Source organism: Triturus cristatus, chromosome 1_2 (assembly GCF_964204655.1).
Source record: "Triturus cristatus chromosome 1_2, aTriCri1.1, whole genome shotgun sequence".
Classification (NCBI taxonomy): domain Eukaryota; kingdom Metazoa; phylum Chordata; class Amphibia; order Caudata; family Salamandridae; genus Triturus; species Triturus cristatus.
The window spans coordinates 933657421-933678100 of record NC_140580.1 but is presented as its reverse complement, the minus strand read 5'-3'; the positions used below and the strand labels follow the sequence as shown (position 1 = coordinate 933678100).

Below are 20680 nucleotides of genomic sequence, written 5' to 3'. Positions count from 1 at the left end.
CAGATTATTGAACAGGAGGGTCAAAACATCTCAACCATGATGTTAAATGTAATGAAAAAAACAAATAACCTATAAATCATCATCATCATCATCAAATCTTTATTTCGGTCACTAAGGGCCATAAAAGATACAGAGAAAAAAATGCAGTATCAATTTAACAGTAAAACAAGACAATAGTAAAATCATGAACCGGTCTTAAAACATTTTAAAAATATGTTATTATCTAGACATAAAACGGTTACGAATAAACCATGCTGCAGTTAGAAATTTGGCTACTGCACATACGGTGGAGGCAGACAGATCAGATTTTAAAACTCTAAATGCAGAACGGTGTTCCCTAAAGCCTAGGTTCCTAAGAAGTGGGACAAGCCAATATTTACGTGGAGTGTTATATGCAGGGCAGAAAAAAATCATATGTAAATCATCTTCTCGCTTGAGAGGGCATACTTGGCAATTTGGAGTGGTCACCGTTTTAAGCCAATGCTCCGTATGAGCCCTCAAAGGGAGTGTTCCATAGCGCCACTGCAGATACAATTTCCGTGTTAGTGGTGGACTAACATCATCAAGAACCAGTTCCAGATGGTAAAGATCCTTGATAGCAAGGAAGTGACTGGACAGCGAATCTTGGCAGGGGGATTCGATTGCTGCCTGTAGCTTATACTCGCGGTATGCCTCCGCCAGCGATCTACGAGAGATCCTGGGACAAGCACTCCGCGGGTCGTGCCACAGCTCCGGTTTCCCCATCCTTTCAAAAGTGTTCTTGATGTACTTAAACCAGGATATTTGCAGCACCTTTGGGAGGCGCAAGATTTCTTCTAAATCTGCTCTATAGCTAGATAGCTCTACAGAACTCCATATTCTACGCCAGTAGGTCAGGGGCTTGAGTCCCAGCTCTTCAGTGATTGGTCTTAGGCCGAGGTCCAGTCTCAGCGGGAGCAGCGGGGTGCTTGATGGTAAAGCGGTCAATTGCCTGATAAAGTTGTTCTCGGTTATCTGCAACTTCTGACACGCAGCATGTCCCCATATCTCACCCCCGTAGGTTACTGCACCTCTAGCCTGGGTTTTATAAATATGAAGAGGTGGGCCAAGTGGCTTGTAGGAGGACCTAGATAACATCCTAGATATGCCACCTGTAAGTTGGGCGAGTTTCAAGTTTGCTCTCATAATGTGAGTGTCCCAGGTCAAAGATTGGTTCAGGGTGACACCTAGGTATTCAAATGTGGAAACCCGGTCTAGTCTTTCATGTCCTATCGTAGGGTTTGGGCGGGTTGAAGAGGATGGGTTAAAGGTCATGAACTTGGTTTTAGTCGCGTTCACTTCCAAACCACGAAGCTCACAAAAATTCATAAATCCGTCCAAAATTCTCTGAAGGCCCATCGGGGATTTTGAAAGCAGGAGGGTATCATCCGCAAACATAATTGCGGGTACCCTCCTGCCATTCAACACTGGGGCATCAATATTGCCTATCCCTGTTAGGAAGTCTATGACACCGTTCACGAAGAGGCAGAACAGGGTCGGTGCCAACACACAACCCTGTCTTACCCCTCTGTCCACAGGAAAACCCTCTGTAAGAGCACCTCCCCTGCCACACCTCACTATGGCATAATTGCCCCGATGAAGCCTCGTCAGCATAGATAGGATCTCGCCCGGTACATCTAGATCTTTAAGTACTGCCCATAGTTTGGCGCGGGGCACCAAGTCGAATGCTGCTCGCAGGTCGACAAAGACCGTATACAGCGTTCCTCTGCCCATAGTCACAGTTTTCCAATATAAATTGTTGAATCGGAAAATCTGGTCTATTGTAGAGACACCCTCTCTGAACCCAGCTTGATATGGGCTCAGTATGTCCTTCTCTGCAATCCATACTTGAAAACGGTTCAGTTGCAGTCTCCCAAACAGCTGTTGTGGGACATCTATTAAGCTTATTGGTCTATAATTGGAAGGGAGCAGAGGAGATCCCTTTTTGAATATTGGGACGATCTCTGCTCCCAACCAAGTTTTTGGAACCTCCATACCACCCACAATGGAGTTAAATAGGCACAGCAAGTATGGAGCCCAGACGGCTGGCTCATCTTTAAATAGATCACCAGGCAGGCCATCTAGGCCAGGTGCCTTGCCAGGAGCTAGACTATCTATCACCTCGTGTACTTCCTTTAGAGTGAAGGGATGCCCTTTAATTTCGTCAATTTTTTTAAAGTTGGTTAACTTCGATGAACCAGGTGTACTATATAGAGATTTGAAGTGGTTTTGCCATGCAGTGGCTGAGATATTTGGTTCAATAGCATCAGGTTGTGTTTCCGTCCCTGTGTTTACAAGGCACCAAAATAAGCGGGAGTCTGCACGTGCTAATGTGGTTTTGAGTTTCTCCCACTTGTTGTGCTCCCATTCCTTTTGAGCATGGCCAATCATACATTTATAGGCTGAACGCCTAGCCCTAATAACCTCGATCGCTAAGCCCTCTTTAATTGCCGCCAGGAGGTTCGATTTGGCCTTCCGGCATGCACAATTGTACCAGGTGGGACCGGGTGGACGTTTGGTAGGTCCTTGCGGTGTTGTAAAGAGGATGTCAGACAGAACCAGAATTAAGTCTGTATGGAGTGTTCCCCACTCCGTCCGGTTGTCAGGGCAATCATCTAGATCAGTTAATTCCAGAGCTTTTGTCAGTATGGGAATTACCCGGGCATAAAGACTGGGAAGATTTTCTGGGTTTGAAAGTAGTCTTTCCCATCTCACTCTCCGTCTATTATTAGCTAGTGTTAGACCCGTCTGAAGGGACGAGGTCTGAACCCTCATGGCCTCACTAACGGGAAGGATATATTCTGCTTCTAGGGCGTGATGGTCACTATCCACACCTGGCAAGACCCTAAAGTCTTTGATAGAAGGCCAGGCTGCCAGGGGAACGAGAATATAGTCCAATTTTGATTCCCTCCCACCCCGGCTATATGTGTATTTTGGTGGGATATCTGATTTTTTCCGGCCATTGCAGGCCCGCAAACCAAATTTTAAGGTTAGTGTTGTAATTTGGACCGCAAGAGGTGTCCATGCTCTAGGGCCGGGAGCCTCCAGTGGGGGTATAGACCAAAGCGCATCCTCCTCGTCAGCCAGTCCGTCTAGTGGGCCATAGAGGGGCTCATAATGACAATTAAGATCACCCCCAATTAAGTAGGGAGTATCAACGGGAATTTCGCTTAGGACTGAGGCGAGATCATCTATAGTAGGTGATTCGAGCCCATTAGTTACTGGTCGAGAATAGACATTTACCAACATAAGTCTATTAAAGTTTGGCCATTCCAGTAATACCAGAAGAATATCTTCCGTGGAAAGTGGATGTAAAACAGCGCTGCATCCCAAGTCTACTGCTAACCATGTTGCTAGTCCGCCCGAGGGACGTCCTTTCCCTCCCCATTTCGCCTGCATGGAAAATGACACGTATCCTGGATACGTCACCTCGTCACAGGCCCAGGTTTCCTGGAACATACAAATGTCTTTACTCCTGACAAATGTGTTCCATTCTGGGGAATGCAGCTTGTTAGCGAGGCCCGCCACATTCCATGAGAGCACTTTTAGAACAGGGGAGTTAATACTACCAGTGAATTCTTCTACAACTGGGGTACAGCACAGCTCGTGCATTGGGGATATACTCGTAGCAGGAATAGGGGGTACGGGAAGCACCGCCTCAGATGGCGGGATATCGAGATGTACAGGGTAATTAGCTGTCAAGTTCTTGATCTCAATCTTCGCGGAGTTAGATTCCTTTATTAGGGAAAGTGGGACGCATTCCTCTTTACTGCTTGTCCAGGGCAGTCAGTCCTCCCAAGCTAAACTCCCAAATCTATTCTGCGTGGGGAAATAATCAAGGTGTGATAGATCATACATATAGTGAGTACCCCTTTTCTCCTGGCTCGCCTGCAGCCAAGATCCCAATCACCCTCACCCTGCACTTGTAGTACGGATGGATAGAAGAAAGATAGTGGTAGGGCTTGGATTGTAGTTCCCCTGTCACAATGGGGCCAGTTGGTTATGTGGGAGACTGTCCTAGGGTCCCTGAAATTGACCAAGACACAATCTCCCTGGATGGATTTCTTTGCACCGCCCAGCCAGGGAGCTCTTCTTACCATCAGAACCTGGCTGCATATACCATCGGGAAGGGGTCTGTTGATTGTGAGCCAATTGATAACCTTATTTTTGAGCGATTCAACTGACTCTTGCGTTGATTCTTTTAAGGCAGGGACACCTGCTAGAATTACTGTGAATGGGCTAGCCTCAGGTGGTAAATTAATAATCGTTTGCTTCCCAATATTGCTGTTGATCGAGCCCTTGATGCCGGGCGCAGACGGGTTCTCTTTTGAACTTCTATTTAGTGTCTGGTCTGTGACTTGTAATTTAGATTGGGGAGGGGAAATGTGGGGTTTTGAGGAAATAGTAGGGGGATTCAAGTTTATAGCTGGAAGGGATATTTTATTCGTCACACCACTCAAGTTAATATCTGGTGCTGTGGCATCTTTTGCACAAGGAGATGTTGTGTGTGCCAACTCCTTTGCAATGCAATTTAGGGTGGTTTCAATTTTCCCCAGGCGTGCTTCCAGTGGTTTAAGCAACAGCCTCATCATTTTGTGAATATCAGATAATGTGATATCCTCCTCCCCAGAAGTTGGTCCTGTATTATCAGATTTCTGAGATGATACCTTCGGTGGCAAGAACCCTTTAAATTGTAGTGGGGTTCGACGTTTGTTGGTTGTCTCAGGTTTCTGGCTCTGTGGTGCAGATAGTAATTTGGTGTTTTTACATTTTTTCCCCCGGGGCGTCTGGGGCTTCTTACTATTTTTGGGGATAGCTCCTTCTCTCACTCCTGCCCTGTTAAGATCTAACGACTTAGCCCCTGCACTGTTTTCCTCCCTACCATGTACAATAGTGTTGGGGCTGGGATTAGGATGAGGGGGCTTAGGTGAGGGAAGGGATAATATGCTAAAATCTACCTGGGATGGAATGGAACAATCAATATTAGAGGCGCCTACTGTAGTGGGACAAGATAATTTGGCTGTTTCAGACATTTCAATTGAGCCCTCTCCCCCCGCCATTGGTTGACTGCCCTCAAGTCTCTGGGCCGGAGACCTTGCGGAGGCTAGGGGGCCCAACGATGATCTCCTTACCCATTCAATCTCTTGGGAGATGCGTCGTTCGAGTGAAGTAATGTCCTCAATTAATAAAGAACCTGCTTTGGCGAAATAGCTGTCCAGAGTACATTGGGGCTTCCCAGCGGCCATCAGAGTCTTACTCCGAGTCTCCCTCAAGGCCATTTTCTCAGGGCTGCCTTAAAACAGGGATCAGGGGGCACGAGAGGGCAAAGTGGCAGGGGGGCTGACCGAGACCGATCTCGACCGTCCTGGAACGGCCTCAAACGGCCCGCTCTTTGCCCGGTCTTCGCCCCGGTCTGCGTCCCTGGCGCGTTCCGCTGGCGCGTATGGGCGTGGTCCCCAAACAATAGGAGGGGTCCAAAAGGGGGGCGTGGCCGGGAAGAGTAACCAGGTGTGCCGGCTAAGTTAGTCCCCAAGCACCCTGGGACTCGCAGTCCCGGATTCAGCAGCCTCCGTAGCGGGCCCTCCACATTCAGCGCGGCGTCCCCTCAGGCTGGGCAGGACAGCAGGACAGAAACCAGCTTCACCAGTTCTTGGTGGGTAAAAGGTGTAGCGAGCGGCTCCCGCGAAGCGGGGGCCGCGAGAGGTGATAACAGCGATGGGGGCGTGGCCGGGAAGAGTAACCAGGTGTGCCGGCTAAGTTAGTCCCCAAGCACCCTGGGACTCGCAGTCCCGGATTCAGCAGCCTCCGTAGCGGGCCCTCCACATTCAGCGCGGCGTCCCCTCAGGCTGGGCAGGACAGCAGGACAGAAACCAGCTTCACCAGTTCTCGGTGGGTAAAAGGTGTAGCGAGCGGCTCCCGCGAAGCGGGGGCCGCGAGAGGTGATAACAGCGATGGGGGCGTGGCCGGGAAGAGTAACCAGGTGTGCCGGCTAAGTTAGTCCCCAAGCACCCTGGGACTCGCAGTCCCGGATTCAGCAGCCTCCGTAGCGGGCCCTCCACATTCAGCGCGGCGTCCCCTCAGGCTGGGCAGGACAGAAACCAGCTTCACCAGTTCTCGGTGGGTAAAAGGTGTAGCGAGCGGCTCCCGCGAAGCGGGGGCGGCGAGAGGTGATAACAGCGATGGGGGCGTGGCCGGGAAGAGTAACCAGGTGTGCCGGCTAAGTTAGTCCCCAAGCACCCTGGGACTCGCAGTCCCGGATTCAGCAGCCTCCGTAGCGGGCCCTCCACATTCAGCGCGGCGTCCCCTCAGGCTGGGCAGGACAGCAGGACAGAAACCAGCTTCACCAGTTCTCGGTGGGTAAAAGGTGTAGCGAGCGGCTCCCGCGAAGCGGGGGCCGCGAGAGGTGATAACAGCGATGGGGGCGTGGCCGGGAAGAGTAACCAGGTGTGCCGGCTAAGTTAGTCCCCAAGCACCCTGGGACTCGCAGTCCCGGATTCAGCAGCCTCCGTAGCGGGCCCTCCACATTCAGCGCGGCGTCCCCTCAGGCTGGGCAGGACAGCAGGACAGAAACCAGCTTCACCAGTTCTCGGTGGGTAAAAGGTGTAGCGAGCGGCACTATCAATAGGTTTCACTAGAAGTCTTCTGCTACCAGCTGTATTTGGCAGTAGTCACTCAATGTTTACCCTTTTATGATAGTAGTACCCAGAATATGAAATTGTAGAGTAAGAAGGTACTCACTATGGCTGTAGATTCGAGTGTCACTGTGAACACTGTGCTGCAGTGTGAGGTCCCTGAGAATACTGATTTTGTTTGATTCTGGGAAATAAAACAAAACCACTTTGGAAGTAGCTGGTTTTGACTTGGGTGGTTGAAATATAATTGTGAACGAGACTGTGACTGACAGGCTAGGGATATGTTTCGTGCCAAGACCTGAAATGTGGGGTTGGCAATTAATTTTCTGGTAGGACTTCTAGATTTTAAACAAATAGCTTTCCCGCACAACTGTGGGAATTTTGATTTCAAGGTGACGGAATTTGGAGGCAATGCAAGTGATTCACTGAGCAAAGACTGTCATGTGGCTGTAACAGTGATGGTGGCTATGTGAAGGTGGGACATAATCTGGCATTGATGAGGGCCATTCCCAAGTATGGGCCTATGTTTGCTGATGACATGAAGACTGTTAGTGATGTGCAGCAAGATAGCGAGCCTCTGTAGGACCATTACAAGGGTAGAGTCGCTTTTTGACCCTTTTCTCCTGCTATAGGATTTACTTGTAGTGTAGGCCTGGTCTGTTCAATCATGATGAGGCACCATGGCATCTGCCGCACTAAGTGGTGCCAAAGGTAAGAGCTGTGGCTCTGCATAAAGTTTTTGAAGTTGTTCTCCACAACATCTTCTGACAGGCCTGGGTCCATGGCACGAGACAGTATGGTCCCAACGTTGAGGAGAGTAAAAAGATTGCTCTTGTTCAATCCACTGCATGAGGGGGTATGAGCCCAGCAGGAGTTTCTCGAAAAGGCATCAAGGTGGTGTATCCAATCCCTACTCTCCTAATCTGAGTAACAAATTCAAGGGGGGTATAGTGACCTGGTTGGGATTATTTACAACTGAAAATAATAGGAGCCAGGATAGGAGCATGAGTTTTCTTCTCCTGTCATCTTTCCTTCTGTCCTTCCGGTCGGCCTTACTTCCTTCTCTCTGACCCTTTAATCTTATTTCCTTTCCTTCCTAGTTTCATTTCTCCTCTCTCTCCTCTCTCCCCCATCTTCCTTTTCATTTTTCCTTTTGAGTTCCCTTCTCACCTTTTCCATCCTCTTTAATTCCGTCCTCTTTCTTGCACTACGTTCCTTATTGCTCTCCCTTTCCCCTTCTTCTTGCCTAGTACCACTTTCCTCTACTTCTAGCTCAGGACATTGATATCAGTTTTTAATCCTTCAGATGTTAACGAGTGTGACCATCAGTTGAACGATGAGCCCATCTGTGATCACCGCTGTCACAATCACCTGGGGGGCTTCTACTGCAGCTGCAGGCCAGGCTTCTCACTCCACAGCAATAAGAGGACGTGCACAGGTGAGTGACCGTAGGGCAGACACTACAAGATGAACGCTTTGTCACAGTCACCCAAGGGCACACACGTAAACCACCAACGCTGAACAAGGTCCTCTTACACAGGACTAAAAACAAAAAATCCACTTTAGAACCTAACACAGTAAACAAGATAAATCCAGCCCGATCTACAACAAGCACTCAACAAGGCCTGTTAGTAGCACTCAATAAGACTCCCAGGATCACTCAACACAGCAGACCAGAAGCAACCAACAAGACACCCCATCAGCACTCAACAGGGCTCGCCAAGAAAACTGAACTCTTTCTCACCACACTCTCTAAACAACCCTTAATAAATGCAGAGTACAATAGGTCACCCCATGCTATGTACTCTCACTCATGTGCCCTCCTCAACCCCACAAATAACACTGCGTGAGCCAGACAGTACGGGCTGGGGCTCCGTATTCAACACTGGAAGAGGAGGCATCAGACAACCCTAAACAGACAGGACATTGTAGACAATCACAGCTGAGCATGTACATCTATTTAGATTCTAAGGTGAACAATGGCTTGGGAGAGATGGGGAAGATATTACCAGCTGGGATAGGGGTGTTACGAGCTCGGAATGGTAGGAGTTTATTACTAATGGGGGAAATAGTGGGGATTGCCAGTGAGGAACGTTGGTACAACATCACTGGACATTCGAGTAGGTATTCAAGTGGGGGATGTGGGGGTATTAAAAGCTAGAGGGCAAGGATGTGAAGAAAAACATTATGCTAAAAAAGAGATTGCTGTTTTTAAAATACAGAACACAAAGCCTATTTCTAGAGCAGCAGCATGTTCTAGCTCGTGCCTGGACTATTGTATTGTCAGCCTCTCTATTCAAGTCCATGTGCTGGTTGTGGTGACTTGCACCCACTCTCTGTGCAGAGTTGTTTAATATCTCTATGTGCCTGAAGGGTTGTGATAAGAGCCTCAGGTGCCGGGTTTCATATTTAAGAAAATGAAATAGTGCTGTAAGATAGTCTTTCTGGATATGGCTCAGACCAATTAAAGAAAATCTCACACACTTGAAAAATCAGTTAAGACGGGATGAACGATGACATACTGGGTCTCAGAGCTACAAAAACAGAATACAAAAGACCAGGGCCTTCCAGAATGGCCTACACTCCAGGATCTTCATGTTCTAAATCTTTTCCGTTCATCCCAAGATCTTCCAAGCCGAGAGTTGATAAAGCCTTGGATTAAACCCTTTTCCTACAACTGTAATTTTATACACAATATTGATTCCGAATTCTCAACTTCTAACTTCACATTGAAATGCGTCTGCATTAGGAGACATTCTCTCTAAATCTGATATCGGCTTCATCACATAGAATGCTAGTCACCCTCAAATCAGGCTGTTGCAACACCCGTGTAGCAGCATGTAGCATCCCACACATCAAGAAGTTTCAAGTCTCTTAAAACATCACAGCAGGGCATTTCTCAAACTTCTGCCATGAAACCGCGAGGTCTGGTAGTTCACTGAACTAATGTATCACTTCGGAGATCTGTGTTCGACCACATGGTAGCAGGTTTGATTCCCATTGGTTCCACTCTTTCCGAGGATGATAAAAATGAGTTCCATTGAGTTGAGTAGCAGTAAACACCTGTTATGCAGTGCCAAGATGCCCATGGTCAGACATGTGCTTTACAAGCAAACGTTGTGGTTAGATCATATAAACACCTCAATCAAAGAGAGATTCCCACTCTAATCCAGAAAGTCCAGCATTAGTTGTTCTCCAGTTTCTTTGCTGGCCTGACTGCTCCCTATTCAACTCTCAGACTTCTTTGCTCTGCCAACAAAACTGTGATCCACGGTCCTACTTTCAAGGCTTATTCCATAAATGGACATAGATTTGCAGGATAGGACACCCGTTCTGCAACTCTTTCCCAAATACTTCTGGACATCCATGAATTGTTTGTATCTTTAAGTAAGCAACTAAAATCATGGCCAGCAAAAGGACCCGGAGAGTGGAAGCAATGCTTCTGCTTGATATTGATTGCCTTTAAGGATTGCAATGTCAGGTACTTCTTCAAAGTAGTCTCTGGTGCTTAACATGCAATTCTGACGGACCAGCCATAGAGGTCAGACACTGTTAAAACAAGGTCACCAAGAACATTCCACCCATGGAAAACATTTAATAGAGATTGTGACATCAGGGTTTTGGAGTCGGAGTAGATGGGATCTGTAGAAAAGAGGCTAAGACACACATGCACAATCCGCTGGCCTCAATTTCCTATGATCAGGTTTGCCATTCTGTTTATCCCTACAAGTAGTGCAAACCATGCAAGCTAAGAATATGAGCGAGCAGGACAAAAGAGAACCGAGGAGCACATAAAATAGTATAAACAAAACCAAACTGCAGCAATTACATGCGTTCTATGAAGCTATATTACCAGAATATCGCTGCCTAAATACTGTCTGAAAAAATTCTCTTTTTCTAAATATCATTTAAAAGACCTCTCCCGTTGGAGTTAGTAATGAAAGATATACACTCAATGGAATTATATTTTCTAAAGGATACTGAGGTCATGATATCTAGGTTAGACAATATGTATGACCTACATCCATGAGAGGGGGAAGCAGTGAAAAAGGGCAGACGCATCTCTATTTATAATAATTAAGTCACTGGACGGAGATTAGCAACATTTGAGTGAGTCAAGGGATGGAGAGGTCCTTAAATCAATGGGTTGAAAAGGGCAGCAGATGCAAGCTTAACCCCAGTTTATACCCTTTGGTTTGCACACCATTCACTGGCGTGAATAGATTTACTAAATGGGCACCTGAATATGAATGGGGTGAAAAAATTGTAATTGCTCTGATCACTTATCCTAGTTCTGGGTAGTCTTTCACAGGTTTCTCACCAACAAGTTATCTTCTGCTGCAACCAGCGGCACAAATGCTGAAGTTTGTTCTCACTCTAATTGAGTTCCCTTTGAGGGGTGACTGCTACCAAAGGATAGAACAGTCCCGGAAATTTGCCACATGATCACTTTTGACAACAACAGGCGAGAAACATGTAGACCAATTAAACAAAACCCATTAAGCTATCTAGGACTATTACACCCTTTGGTAGCGATCACCATTTTAACTAGGCAAGTGAACTCATTCATTAAAATGTATTGTTTCTGAGCATCACAACCTATATTAACACACTTGTTTGGCTCTTACATTTATCTTACCAATCCACACTAACAGCCTACACACCCTCACTTCATCAAACTGATGTTCTATAAAAAAAGATCTCAGGCATAGTGCCCCCTTGCGTGTGCCCGTCGGGCATTGCAGCACCGGCCGGGCGAGGAGCCAGCACAATGATGACACATGACACCCATCTGAGTGTGTGAGGGCCCTTGCTCCTATTGAAGCGTATCCCCCTTCTGAAAAACCTTCCCTGACACTCCATTCCCTCCACTTCCACAAGGAACTGCATATGCCTATTTCATCTCTAGATGTTATAAGAAATTCATATGCTGGACCTAAAACACTCCTGGTCCCCCTCTCTTTTGTTATAGTCACCAGCTGTGAGTGACTGGCCCAGAGGCATACATAAACAGGGCGATCTACCAAAAAACTGGAACATCTCGCCCCTAGGCACCCACACTCACTGGTGTTCCCTCTCCTCTTCTTTTCCAGTGCAAGTTTAACACATCAGTCCGCTATGATGAAAAGGAGTCAGTTGGACTAGGAAGATTTTCAACCTCCTCGCCCTGTAGGCCGAGCTATGTATCAGGCCTCAAGCCTGCTCGAAGTTGTGCCGTGTGACTCACTCTAGTGCCTGACTTGGGCCAGATCTGCTTCTTGCTGCTACACTGCATGAACAATGATTCTGTCAACAATAAAGACCTTTGTAAACCAACTTTATTAGTTGTTCTCATAGAAATAAAAACAATTGATTAAATTAAACTGTATAGAGCAAAATAAAAATGTAAAAAGTCCAATTTGATCTTAGGGTCTGTTGACCTACTGAATCAAATACATAAGACGGGAGACCAGATGCTGGAGGAATAAACCGAATACCAATCACTGAATCCAGTGTTAGGTTATAAACGTACATTTGCAGGGGTGATTGCAAGCTGGTTTACCCTGGATAGCTATCAATTCTTTTATTTCACGTTTCTTGGTTCAATACATTTTGGTGTATTTCCCTCATGAGAGATATTACTATATATTATATACATATAAAAATATGATACACATGAACTGATAAAATATCTACATAGTCATCGACAAATGAAATGATCAGAAACTATTTTCTCGTGGATTAAAGAAGTTTATTGTTCTTTATATATTTCAAAATTAGAATGGTCCTCAGACAGTCTGATTGGACCGATGATACGTTTATGATTTTCTGGCCGAAGAATCCAGTCCAGCCACCACAAGATATTTTTTTCTGTGGGGGCTTTTTTTTATTTAAAAAGTAGTAGACCAGTCTATGTGGGGACAATGCGGTGCATGGGAATGTCGACCTGGTCCCGAAAACTGTGACGTATGGGCCTAAGAGGCAATATATCTAATCTGGTACAATTAAATCCTTTTTTTTAAATTATCTCGGGAGTATGGCAAGATCACCAGCTGGCACAGCACAAAGCATGACATGTTTGGTGAAACACAGCAGAGAGCTGTCATGGTCAAAGGCAAGGATACAGGCACTTGGAGGGGTAGCTGGATTCCAGGAGCATAAGTGAACTATTGCTGCCTCGTGATGCAGTGCTCTTAAAGGTCTTTCCCAAATGTCATCTCTTTTCTAAATTGGAGTTGGTTTGGGGTTGTCCTCCAGATGGACAGATGCAGTGATTGTGTTCCAGATACTGAGTGCATACATTGAGAAGGCCTGGCATTGGAACAGTCTGCAATGTCTAGCTGCCTTTTGAGGACAGAGAAACTCTTGGAGCTAACTTCCCGAGTTTCAAACAGGACCGTCCATGCCTAAGGGAATCTCGATCTACGCGGCTTGTTGTACCTCAGCAGCGAACAGAAGCAATTCATCATAAGATGCACTCGGGTGAAGCTGCTAGGGCACTTGATAGGAGCGAGCAAAAAGGACCCGAGCTGGGTCATTTTTTCCACTTTGGAGTGATTATAGTTTGATTTGTTCATGATGGAATCAATAGTACTCTCTTGAAAGTGCATTAACTTCAGGCAGAGGTCAGGCGCCAGGGTTCTCTTCCGTGCCAGGCGCTGCAGCGATGGCATCTGTCTCCTTTGAACAGAGTGTAAATGTAGGCGAGATTAAAAGCAGTCATAGTCTGAACAGAGGAAACTTGTGTGAGTGAGGAGAGCACATAAATAGTGCAAACCAGCTCACCTCTGTGCATTGTGAAGGTTGGGGAGAAAACATGAGGCCTCACATAAGTGGAAAGAAGGGCAGTGGAGGGATTTTTCGCCTGGTTGCTAAAAGTGGAGTGTGTTGATGCATCAGTAAGGAGGGTGAAAGAGGTTTGGGTTCTTTAAAGTTGCCGTGTTTTGAGTTGCACTCTCTCCAAGCGCCATTCCGAGGCAATGGCGGGAGAACTTCTGGTGAAAATGCATGCCACGTGGGGTGGCGTGTAATGGCGTCAGCTGGGCATTTGTTCTTATTTTTCAGAAGCAAACTACCCGAAGCAGTATAGTTTCTCTATGAAGTAGAGACATTTGTTCTTATTTTTCTTCTCGGGTCTGGTGGGAATTGGCAATAAAAAAACAGCATCAAAACCAGTGAGGACCTTCTGACACTCATACTCATGTGGCTCTTTGATGGATGGGTTACTGCTGGGCACCGGCCTCTAATGGTGGACGCATCTGATACTCTGCCATCAGAATCCTAGAGGGTCCACCATGTCTAAATGAGGCAAGCGCACCTTTCACACACGTGCCACCCTTAGGTGGCTCGGTCGTTGGTCATAGGCCTCCAACAGGAGGACCTGCTGATACTCTGCCATCAGAAAACTAGCGGGTCTGACACGTCTACATGATGCGAGGGCACCGTTCACACTCCCACAGGCCTCTGGTGAATTGATGGCTGGTCATGGGCCACCAACAGTGGAACCAGCAGATACTATGCCATCAGAAAGGTCTTGCATGTCTAAATGATGCGAGGGCACTGTTCACACTCACGCAGGCCTCTGGTGGATTGATGGCAGGTCATAGGCCTCCAACGGTGGAAGCAGCAGATACTATGCTGCCAGAAAGGTCCCGCACGTCTAAATGATGCGAGGGCACTGTTCACACTCACGCAGGCCTCTGGTGGATTGATGGCTGGTTATAGTCCTTCAACTGTGGAACCAGATAATACTATACCATCAGAAACCTAGCAGGTCCTCTACATCTATATGAGACGAGGAACCTGTTCACACACTTGCTGCCGTTGGTGGATAGACGGCTCCTCATAGGCCTCCAACAGTGGAACCAGATGATGCTCTGTATAAGAAACCTGGCAAGTCCCTCACTTCTAAATGAGGCGAGGGAATTGTGGGTTTGGAGGAGTGGAAACTCCACCGATTTAATTCAGTTCTCCTTCTCTGTTCTGCCAAACCCTAAGTGACCAAAATGCAACCCTCTAATGGTTGCGCAGTGTGCTACCTCGCCTAGGGATGTACACACGTTATCCATTGGTGAAGTTTTGGGCCTACATAAAAGATCACGCTTTGAAGGTCACATGGCCCTTTACGGTGAGACAGCATAGCTTGCGCACAACTGATGAGATGGATTCCAATTGCTCTCTCATAGATCCCAGGCACAGCTGCTGCACTTTGAGCGGCCTGTAGATGTAATGGCTGAGATTTGTCAAACCCAAGTTAGAGGGAACATAGCCCAACAAGAATCAACAGTGACACAACTGGTGGGCATCTTTTACAAGGATTAAGGGAAAGAGTCTTTGTAGAAGTCCTGGTTGATAGTAGAAGATGTTCCTGTGCATAGATGTGCTGCGAGGGTCCGATGGTATGCAGGACTTGTCTGAGGATGTACAGATGTCAGGCTGATAGACTTCAGAATTTGTGTGTTGCTGAATGAATATGCGTGCGTGTGTCTGGCAGTGTGCATGCACCTTGAGAGTAGAAGGCGAGCCGCTGTAGGTGTGCACAGTTTAGGTGAAGGCATGTCTGCAGTCTCACGGCTCTATTGTGGGCTTCCGACTGTAGTAACGGATTTCTGTAACAATCGGGCCAGGAGAGCTTTGTCTTCCAGCCACAGTCGCTTCCATTTAGGGCTTGCAGAAGGCACAGGCGCATCAGGTGCTGCATGAGGCAGCATGATTTTGGGAGTAGTAAATTCTGTACCAAGCTACAAGAGGTCTGTGTGCTTTGCTTCAGTCAACTTTTATAGCTTGCCTGTTCAGCCTACTTCTGTGGCGCCCCAGTGGCTCTGAGGAGGAGGTTGCCTCAGTATTTCCTGGCCTACCCTTTCTGTTTAATTCTGTTATGTTGTATGTATTTGTAAAGCGCACTGTCACCCGTGAGTGTATCCTGGCGCTGAGAAGGTGTGTGCGCCTTACCCTGCCAAGGGGAGGTTAGTTAATTGAAAAGTCAGGTCTTCAGCTTCTTGTAGAATTCAAGAAAAGAGGCAGAGGCTCTGATGTGGAGTGGGAGGCCGTTGCAAGCTTACGAGCGATGTAAGAAAACACCCATCCTCCTGATCTGGTCTACAGATCTACATGTAAGGAAGCAGCATGGGTGTAATTTAGGGGTATCAGCTGCGACCCCTGGATTGCCCCTTGCCACCGCAGGCACTGCTTTTGCGACCCCTGGCCTCAAAGGTGGCAACATCAGTGCCTGGAACACGGGGGCAGCTCTTCCTAATGGACGCTGGTTGGAGTGCCACTTGCCTGGTTTCTGTCAATGTTTAAACTATGTAAATAGAGGATAATATTATTCACTGTTAGTGTAATAAAGAATGGAGTACATTAGCTGGAATATGACCCTATCTGAAAGCTAAGGTAAGTAAAAAATGCTGTTAAATGCATGCTGTACGCATTCTTGCGGGTGAGAGTGTGCTTATGTGTGTGAGAGTGCGTGAATGTGTTAGAATGTGTAAGCATGTGTGTGTGTGAGTCAAAGTAAAGGTCAAAAGACGTGCCAAATTGATGTCCATGGGAGGTGGGCGACGGCTTTCGGGCACGTCTGTTGGGCACAATATTGCACTACTTTGACCTTCCATGACATAGAGCAGGGAGCAGTCTGTAGTGAGTTTATCTGCCACAAATAGACAGGAATAACGAAATCGGATGAGAATTTACCAAGTGCGGTAGAGGTGGGGGTGGGGGAGGAAGTGATAAATTAATGCCAGTAATGACCTCTGATATCACTGATGATTTGACCTTCTTGTATAAATCGTGAGCATACCTTATGGCAGGGCTACTCAATGAATGCTACAGTTGAGGAGAAAATTATGTGGCAAGGTGGGCTAAATTATGTGACAAGAAACGGCAAAATATGTGGTGTGATGCGGCCTATTGCGAAGCAGTGTTAGTTCACAATTTCTCAATTTTACTCATATTAACACTGTTAAAGCAAAGATTTCAACTAATTAATATTAGATTAACACCTAAACACAGCACTCCCCAACTGAAAGATGATACGTCACTGCGTGATAAAAAGGCCTGCCACTGCACAGAAACACGTGTGGTAGCATTTCAGAAACTTTAGATTTGTCTGAGCTAATAACACATTTTGCTCAAATCTGCAAATCATGAAGATTATGAATTATTAGGCAAGTGCAGCAAATCCATAGTTATGCGGAAAGCTCCATGGCTGTAGAATCACGTGGTTCCAGTGGCCGTGCTCTAGGGAAGGGGCTCTAATGAGTGTAACTCTTGTGAAAGCGTTTAGATTGTTGTTTTGTGTTGGGCCACCATGTTTCATATATTCTGAACTTCAAATATAAACAGAATTTTTCTGATGAACAAATGGACTTTTTATGTAGAGAGGAAAAATGAATCTGGGTTCTATGGGAAATAGTGAAGTATTGGCAAAGTATGCCATGTACTCGTGGAGGGGAACCAGAGTGGAATGAATGAATGAATAAATGAATGATTGGGCATGCTTTTAAGGCAGGTCTACCTGAAGGTTTCTTGGTACTAGGACTGCACTGTCTCACAGTAATCTGTAGTGTCTTGTGAAAGGCATTATACCTCCCAACAGACGAGAGTGGGAGATTTAGGTGATTTGACAACTGAGGGGCCAAAATGGAGAAAGTCTTCTCTCCTGAGTGAGCTCTCCAGTGGTGAAGAACTGCAAAGACAAGTGGAGCTCCTGCGTGTAAGGAGCAAGCAAGAACGTTAGAGGAGATCTTTGGGCCTCTGGACATCATGAGAGCAGGATGAAGACCCCATCCGCTCTGTCTATAAGGCAGGGTCCCACGGACAGTCCTGATCAGATCAGAAATATGGTTTTGCTGGCACTGAGATTCAGCAGATTGTTGCTTATCCAGACCTCCAAAGCAAGACCAGAGGCGATGCTGGAGTCCCAAGCCTAGGATTAACTGTGTATCATCTGCATATGAGACCAAATCCAGGCTGAAAGATCTAATAATACCCGAGAAGGAAGTCATAAACGCTTTGAACTACAAGGGAGACAGCAAAAATCCCTGGGGACTCGGCAGGCCACTATGACATGAAGTAGAAGGGCTAAAGGATCAAGGATTACCTCCAACCTCTTAGGACTGATGAAAACCAGGACACAGGAACGCTCCAAAGGCAATCCGCCGCCAGACGGTAGATTAGCTATATTTGTCCGCCATATTAATGGCTGCAGAAAAACATAATAAAGCGCACCAACAGGAAGAACTACATCAATACCCATTCACATCATGCAAGACCAATACCAAAGCATTTTTAATGTTTCCATCTGGTTCAAAACCCACCTGCGCAAAGTCAAACAGGTGGTATGCCTCAAGATGGTCCTCAAGAGAGCAGCCGAAATAGGTTTCACCCATCTTGGCAACGGTTGTAAGGCAGTGCTTAATTTGAGCCTGTGTCTTTAGGCGGGACCCACCAACACTCATTTTTGGGGACTGACACTTATTTTTCCTCAAAAGGCTTTGATCCAGAGCAAGAGAAAGAAAAACACAAAAAGGGGAAAGAAGGAGGAAGACAAAGACAGGAAAACAGTAGCAAAGGTATTAGGCAGGAACTTGTAGGAGTAAGAGAAAGGGGCCGCGAGGGTCTAGTGGTGGATTCAAGATGCATGAGGTGGAGGGAAAAATATCCAGCCTTGGTCTTCAGAGCAACGATCTTCAAAAGCGCCGCCTTGGGCTTCTGAGAAAAACGTTCTGCCCTGGTACTAATTCTTTTACAAATTAAGCACTGGAAAAAGGCCTATAACTGGAATCAGATTTGTGATCCAACCTTAGATTTTAGTAACTGCTTCATGACTATTTTTCCAGCCACTATGTCTAAAGTGAGAGAGGACAGAAGGGAGAGTGCAGGCATATAATGCACCAATGGTGCAGGGCTTTTTTGTTTTTTTAATAAACAGGTTCCGGAATTCTCAGGAAAAAAAATTAACCCTTAGTTCCATGAGGTGTGCACCCTCAGAAGACCTAACAAAAACGGAATCAGTGTAGCTCACAAATAAGTCTGGAATCCGTCAACAAAATCTGGCAAGCTGCCAAACACCATGGGGCCAATTTAGAAAAGCAAGTATGTACGGTAGTACTACTGTAGTACGACTTCAAATACTCATTTATGTAATTCACAACGGTATGGGTGGAGATGTCTGCCTGCGCCATCTTTCATGTGCGGAACTCTTTACAATGAGACCGAAAATCTCCACACACGTAATCCTAGGTTGGAGGGATAAATGTTGGAGGGGCATGCGGGAGTGGCTATAGTGGGAGGTGGAGAGGGAAAATTAGGGATTGGCACAGGGAGAGACATGCAAATGCAACAACATACGTACAGATGGTTAAGTCAGTTACAGTTTAGTTAAGTCACACCCACATCTATTCCAGTGGCACTACAGCATAAACAGGCTCAAATCTATTGCAGCCAAGCCTTGGAAAAAAGATCACACCGCACTGGCCACGCACAGGTTCTGCATAGGACCCAATCCATAATTTTTTTTTTTTAAAGTAGGAAAAGTAAGGGCAAGCTCTCCGCCTCTTTCTCAGCTTTCTTTTCCTTCTTTTTCATATCCACCAACATACCCAGGATTATGCCTGGAAAGGTACGCATGCACAAGTTTCCAGGTGTATTCCTGGGAAAGTCAGGTGACTCTTCTGGTAAGATACTTTTCTTTGTTCATGGGAAGAATATTTTTTCCCCTGGAGAAAGCTCTACACCTTTCCATGTCCCCTCCCCAAATCTTGGGAAGATCCAGTCCTTGTCCCACCCTTGAAGAGGAGTTACCCCAGCCCTGTGCTGGAGTAAATGTTGTATCATCCCGCTACAAAGGAAGTGGAAGGTAGGGGATTTTGGGAATGAACACAAACCCACATTTATGGTTGCTCCAAAGCTTTCACGGCAAACCACGCTTTAGAATGCCCACTTCTTACCCCACAAGTGGGGTTTCTGGCTGCAGAAATGTCCGCAGTTGTGGTGGAGATCTCCACCTCCCCCTAAATGTGTTTATACACGCAAGGAATATCTTTATAAATTCCTAGCGGGTGCAAAAAAAGGTACATTTGGTTGTAAATGTATGCTCGGGAAAGTCCCCATAGAAATCAGTGGAGGCAGAGAATAACACTACCAGCACAAAGCCCAACAACTAAAAAAAAAAAAATTAATAAACAAAAATAATTAAATGACTTTAAACATTGGAGACCCCCATACAAATGACTTTTATAAATGTTAAATGTAAATATAAATAAAAAATAATGTTAAAATATAGGTCTGTAAATTGTTAATGTATGATAAGGAACACGACTCATATCACAACTCACGCTACACTACACACACTAAAAGACACATCATTACACATTGCATGTCCCAAAGAAACAGACCCACATATGTCTGGCTGATATCTGGCTTCTCAATATCTCATTGCACAAGGGGCTGAGGGCAGAACTCAGCGTGTGGGCTATGTATAGGCTCCCTATAGTAATGCTTATCAGGCGTGCATTATTTTTCTCTGGTGATGCCTGTTTCTCGCTTCTTTACAGTTTGAAGTAGTGTAGGCAGTGCTCTCTGTCTACATTATGTATGTCCCGCAGCGTCCAGTGAACACCGTAAGAGCGCCTGGACGGGGTTGCCTTCACCGGGGTGAGCGCATCTGTACAGGGCTGCGAGCAGCAGGGGACTCCATTGCCCAGGAGTCCCTGCGAGCCCCATTGCCTACACCTGGGCTGCTCTCCCTGCACGACACGCCCCCCTCACCTACCTAATTTCCAAACTTAAGCAGCCACTCATCCGCAGCGCGGGAGCGCGCGGGAGCGCGCGGGAGCGCGCGGGAGCGCCCGGGGCTAAGCCCGGGCAAAGGGCGGGCCGTCTAAGGCCGTCCAAGGACGTACAGGGACGGGCCGGGCCCTTTCTCTTACTCTCGGGATTCGAGGACTCAAAGTATGTTTTAGTTATCAATGTGATAAGATGTTGAATGTAGTTATAATGTGTAATTGAAGTTTTAAACTTTTATCTAATTTATATTTTAAATTGTACAC

General features: G+C 46.5%; 1 protein-coding gene across 2 annotated transcripts in view; it reads left to right on the top strand.

Annotated features, from left to right (window-relative positions):
• MASP2 (MBL associated serine protease 2) overlaps positions 1-20680 on the top strand; it is a 199679-nt gene that overhangs the window by 51933 nt on the left and 127066 nt on the right. For both annotated transcript variants that reach the window (XM_085609864.1, XM_085609865.1), the window contains exon 4: positions 7957-8088. In XM_085609864.1, the coding sequence (XP_085465990.1) occupies positions 7957-8088 (132 nt within the window). The remainder of the gene's footprint in view (positions 1-7956; positions 8089-20680) is intronic.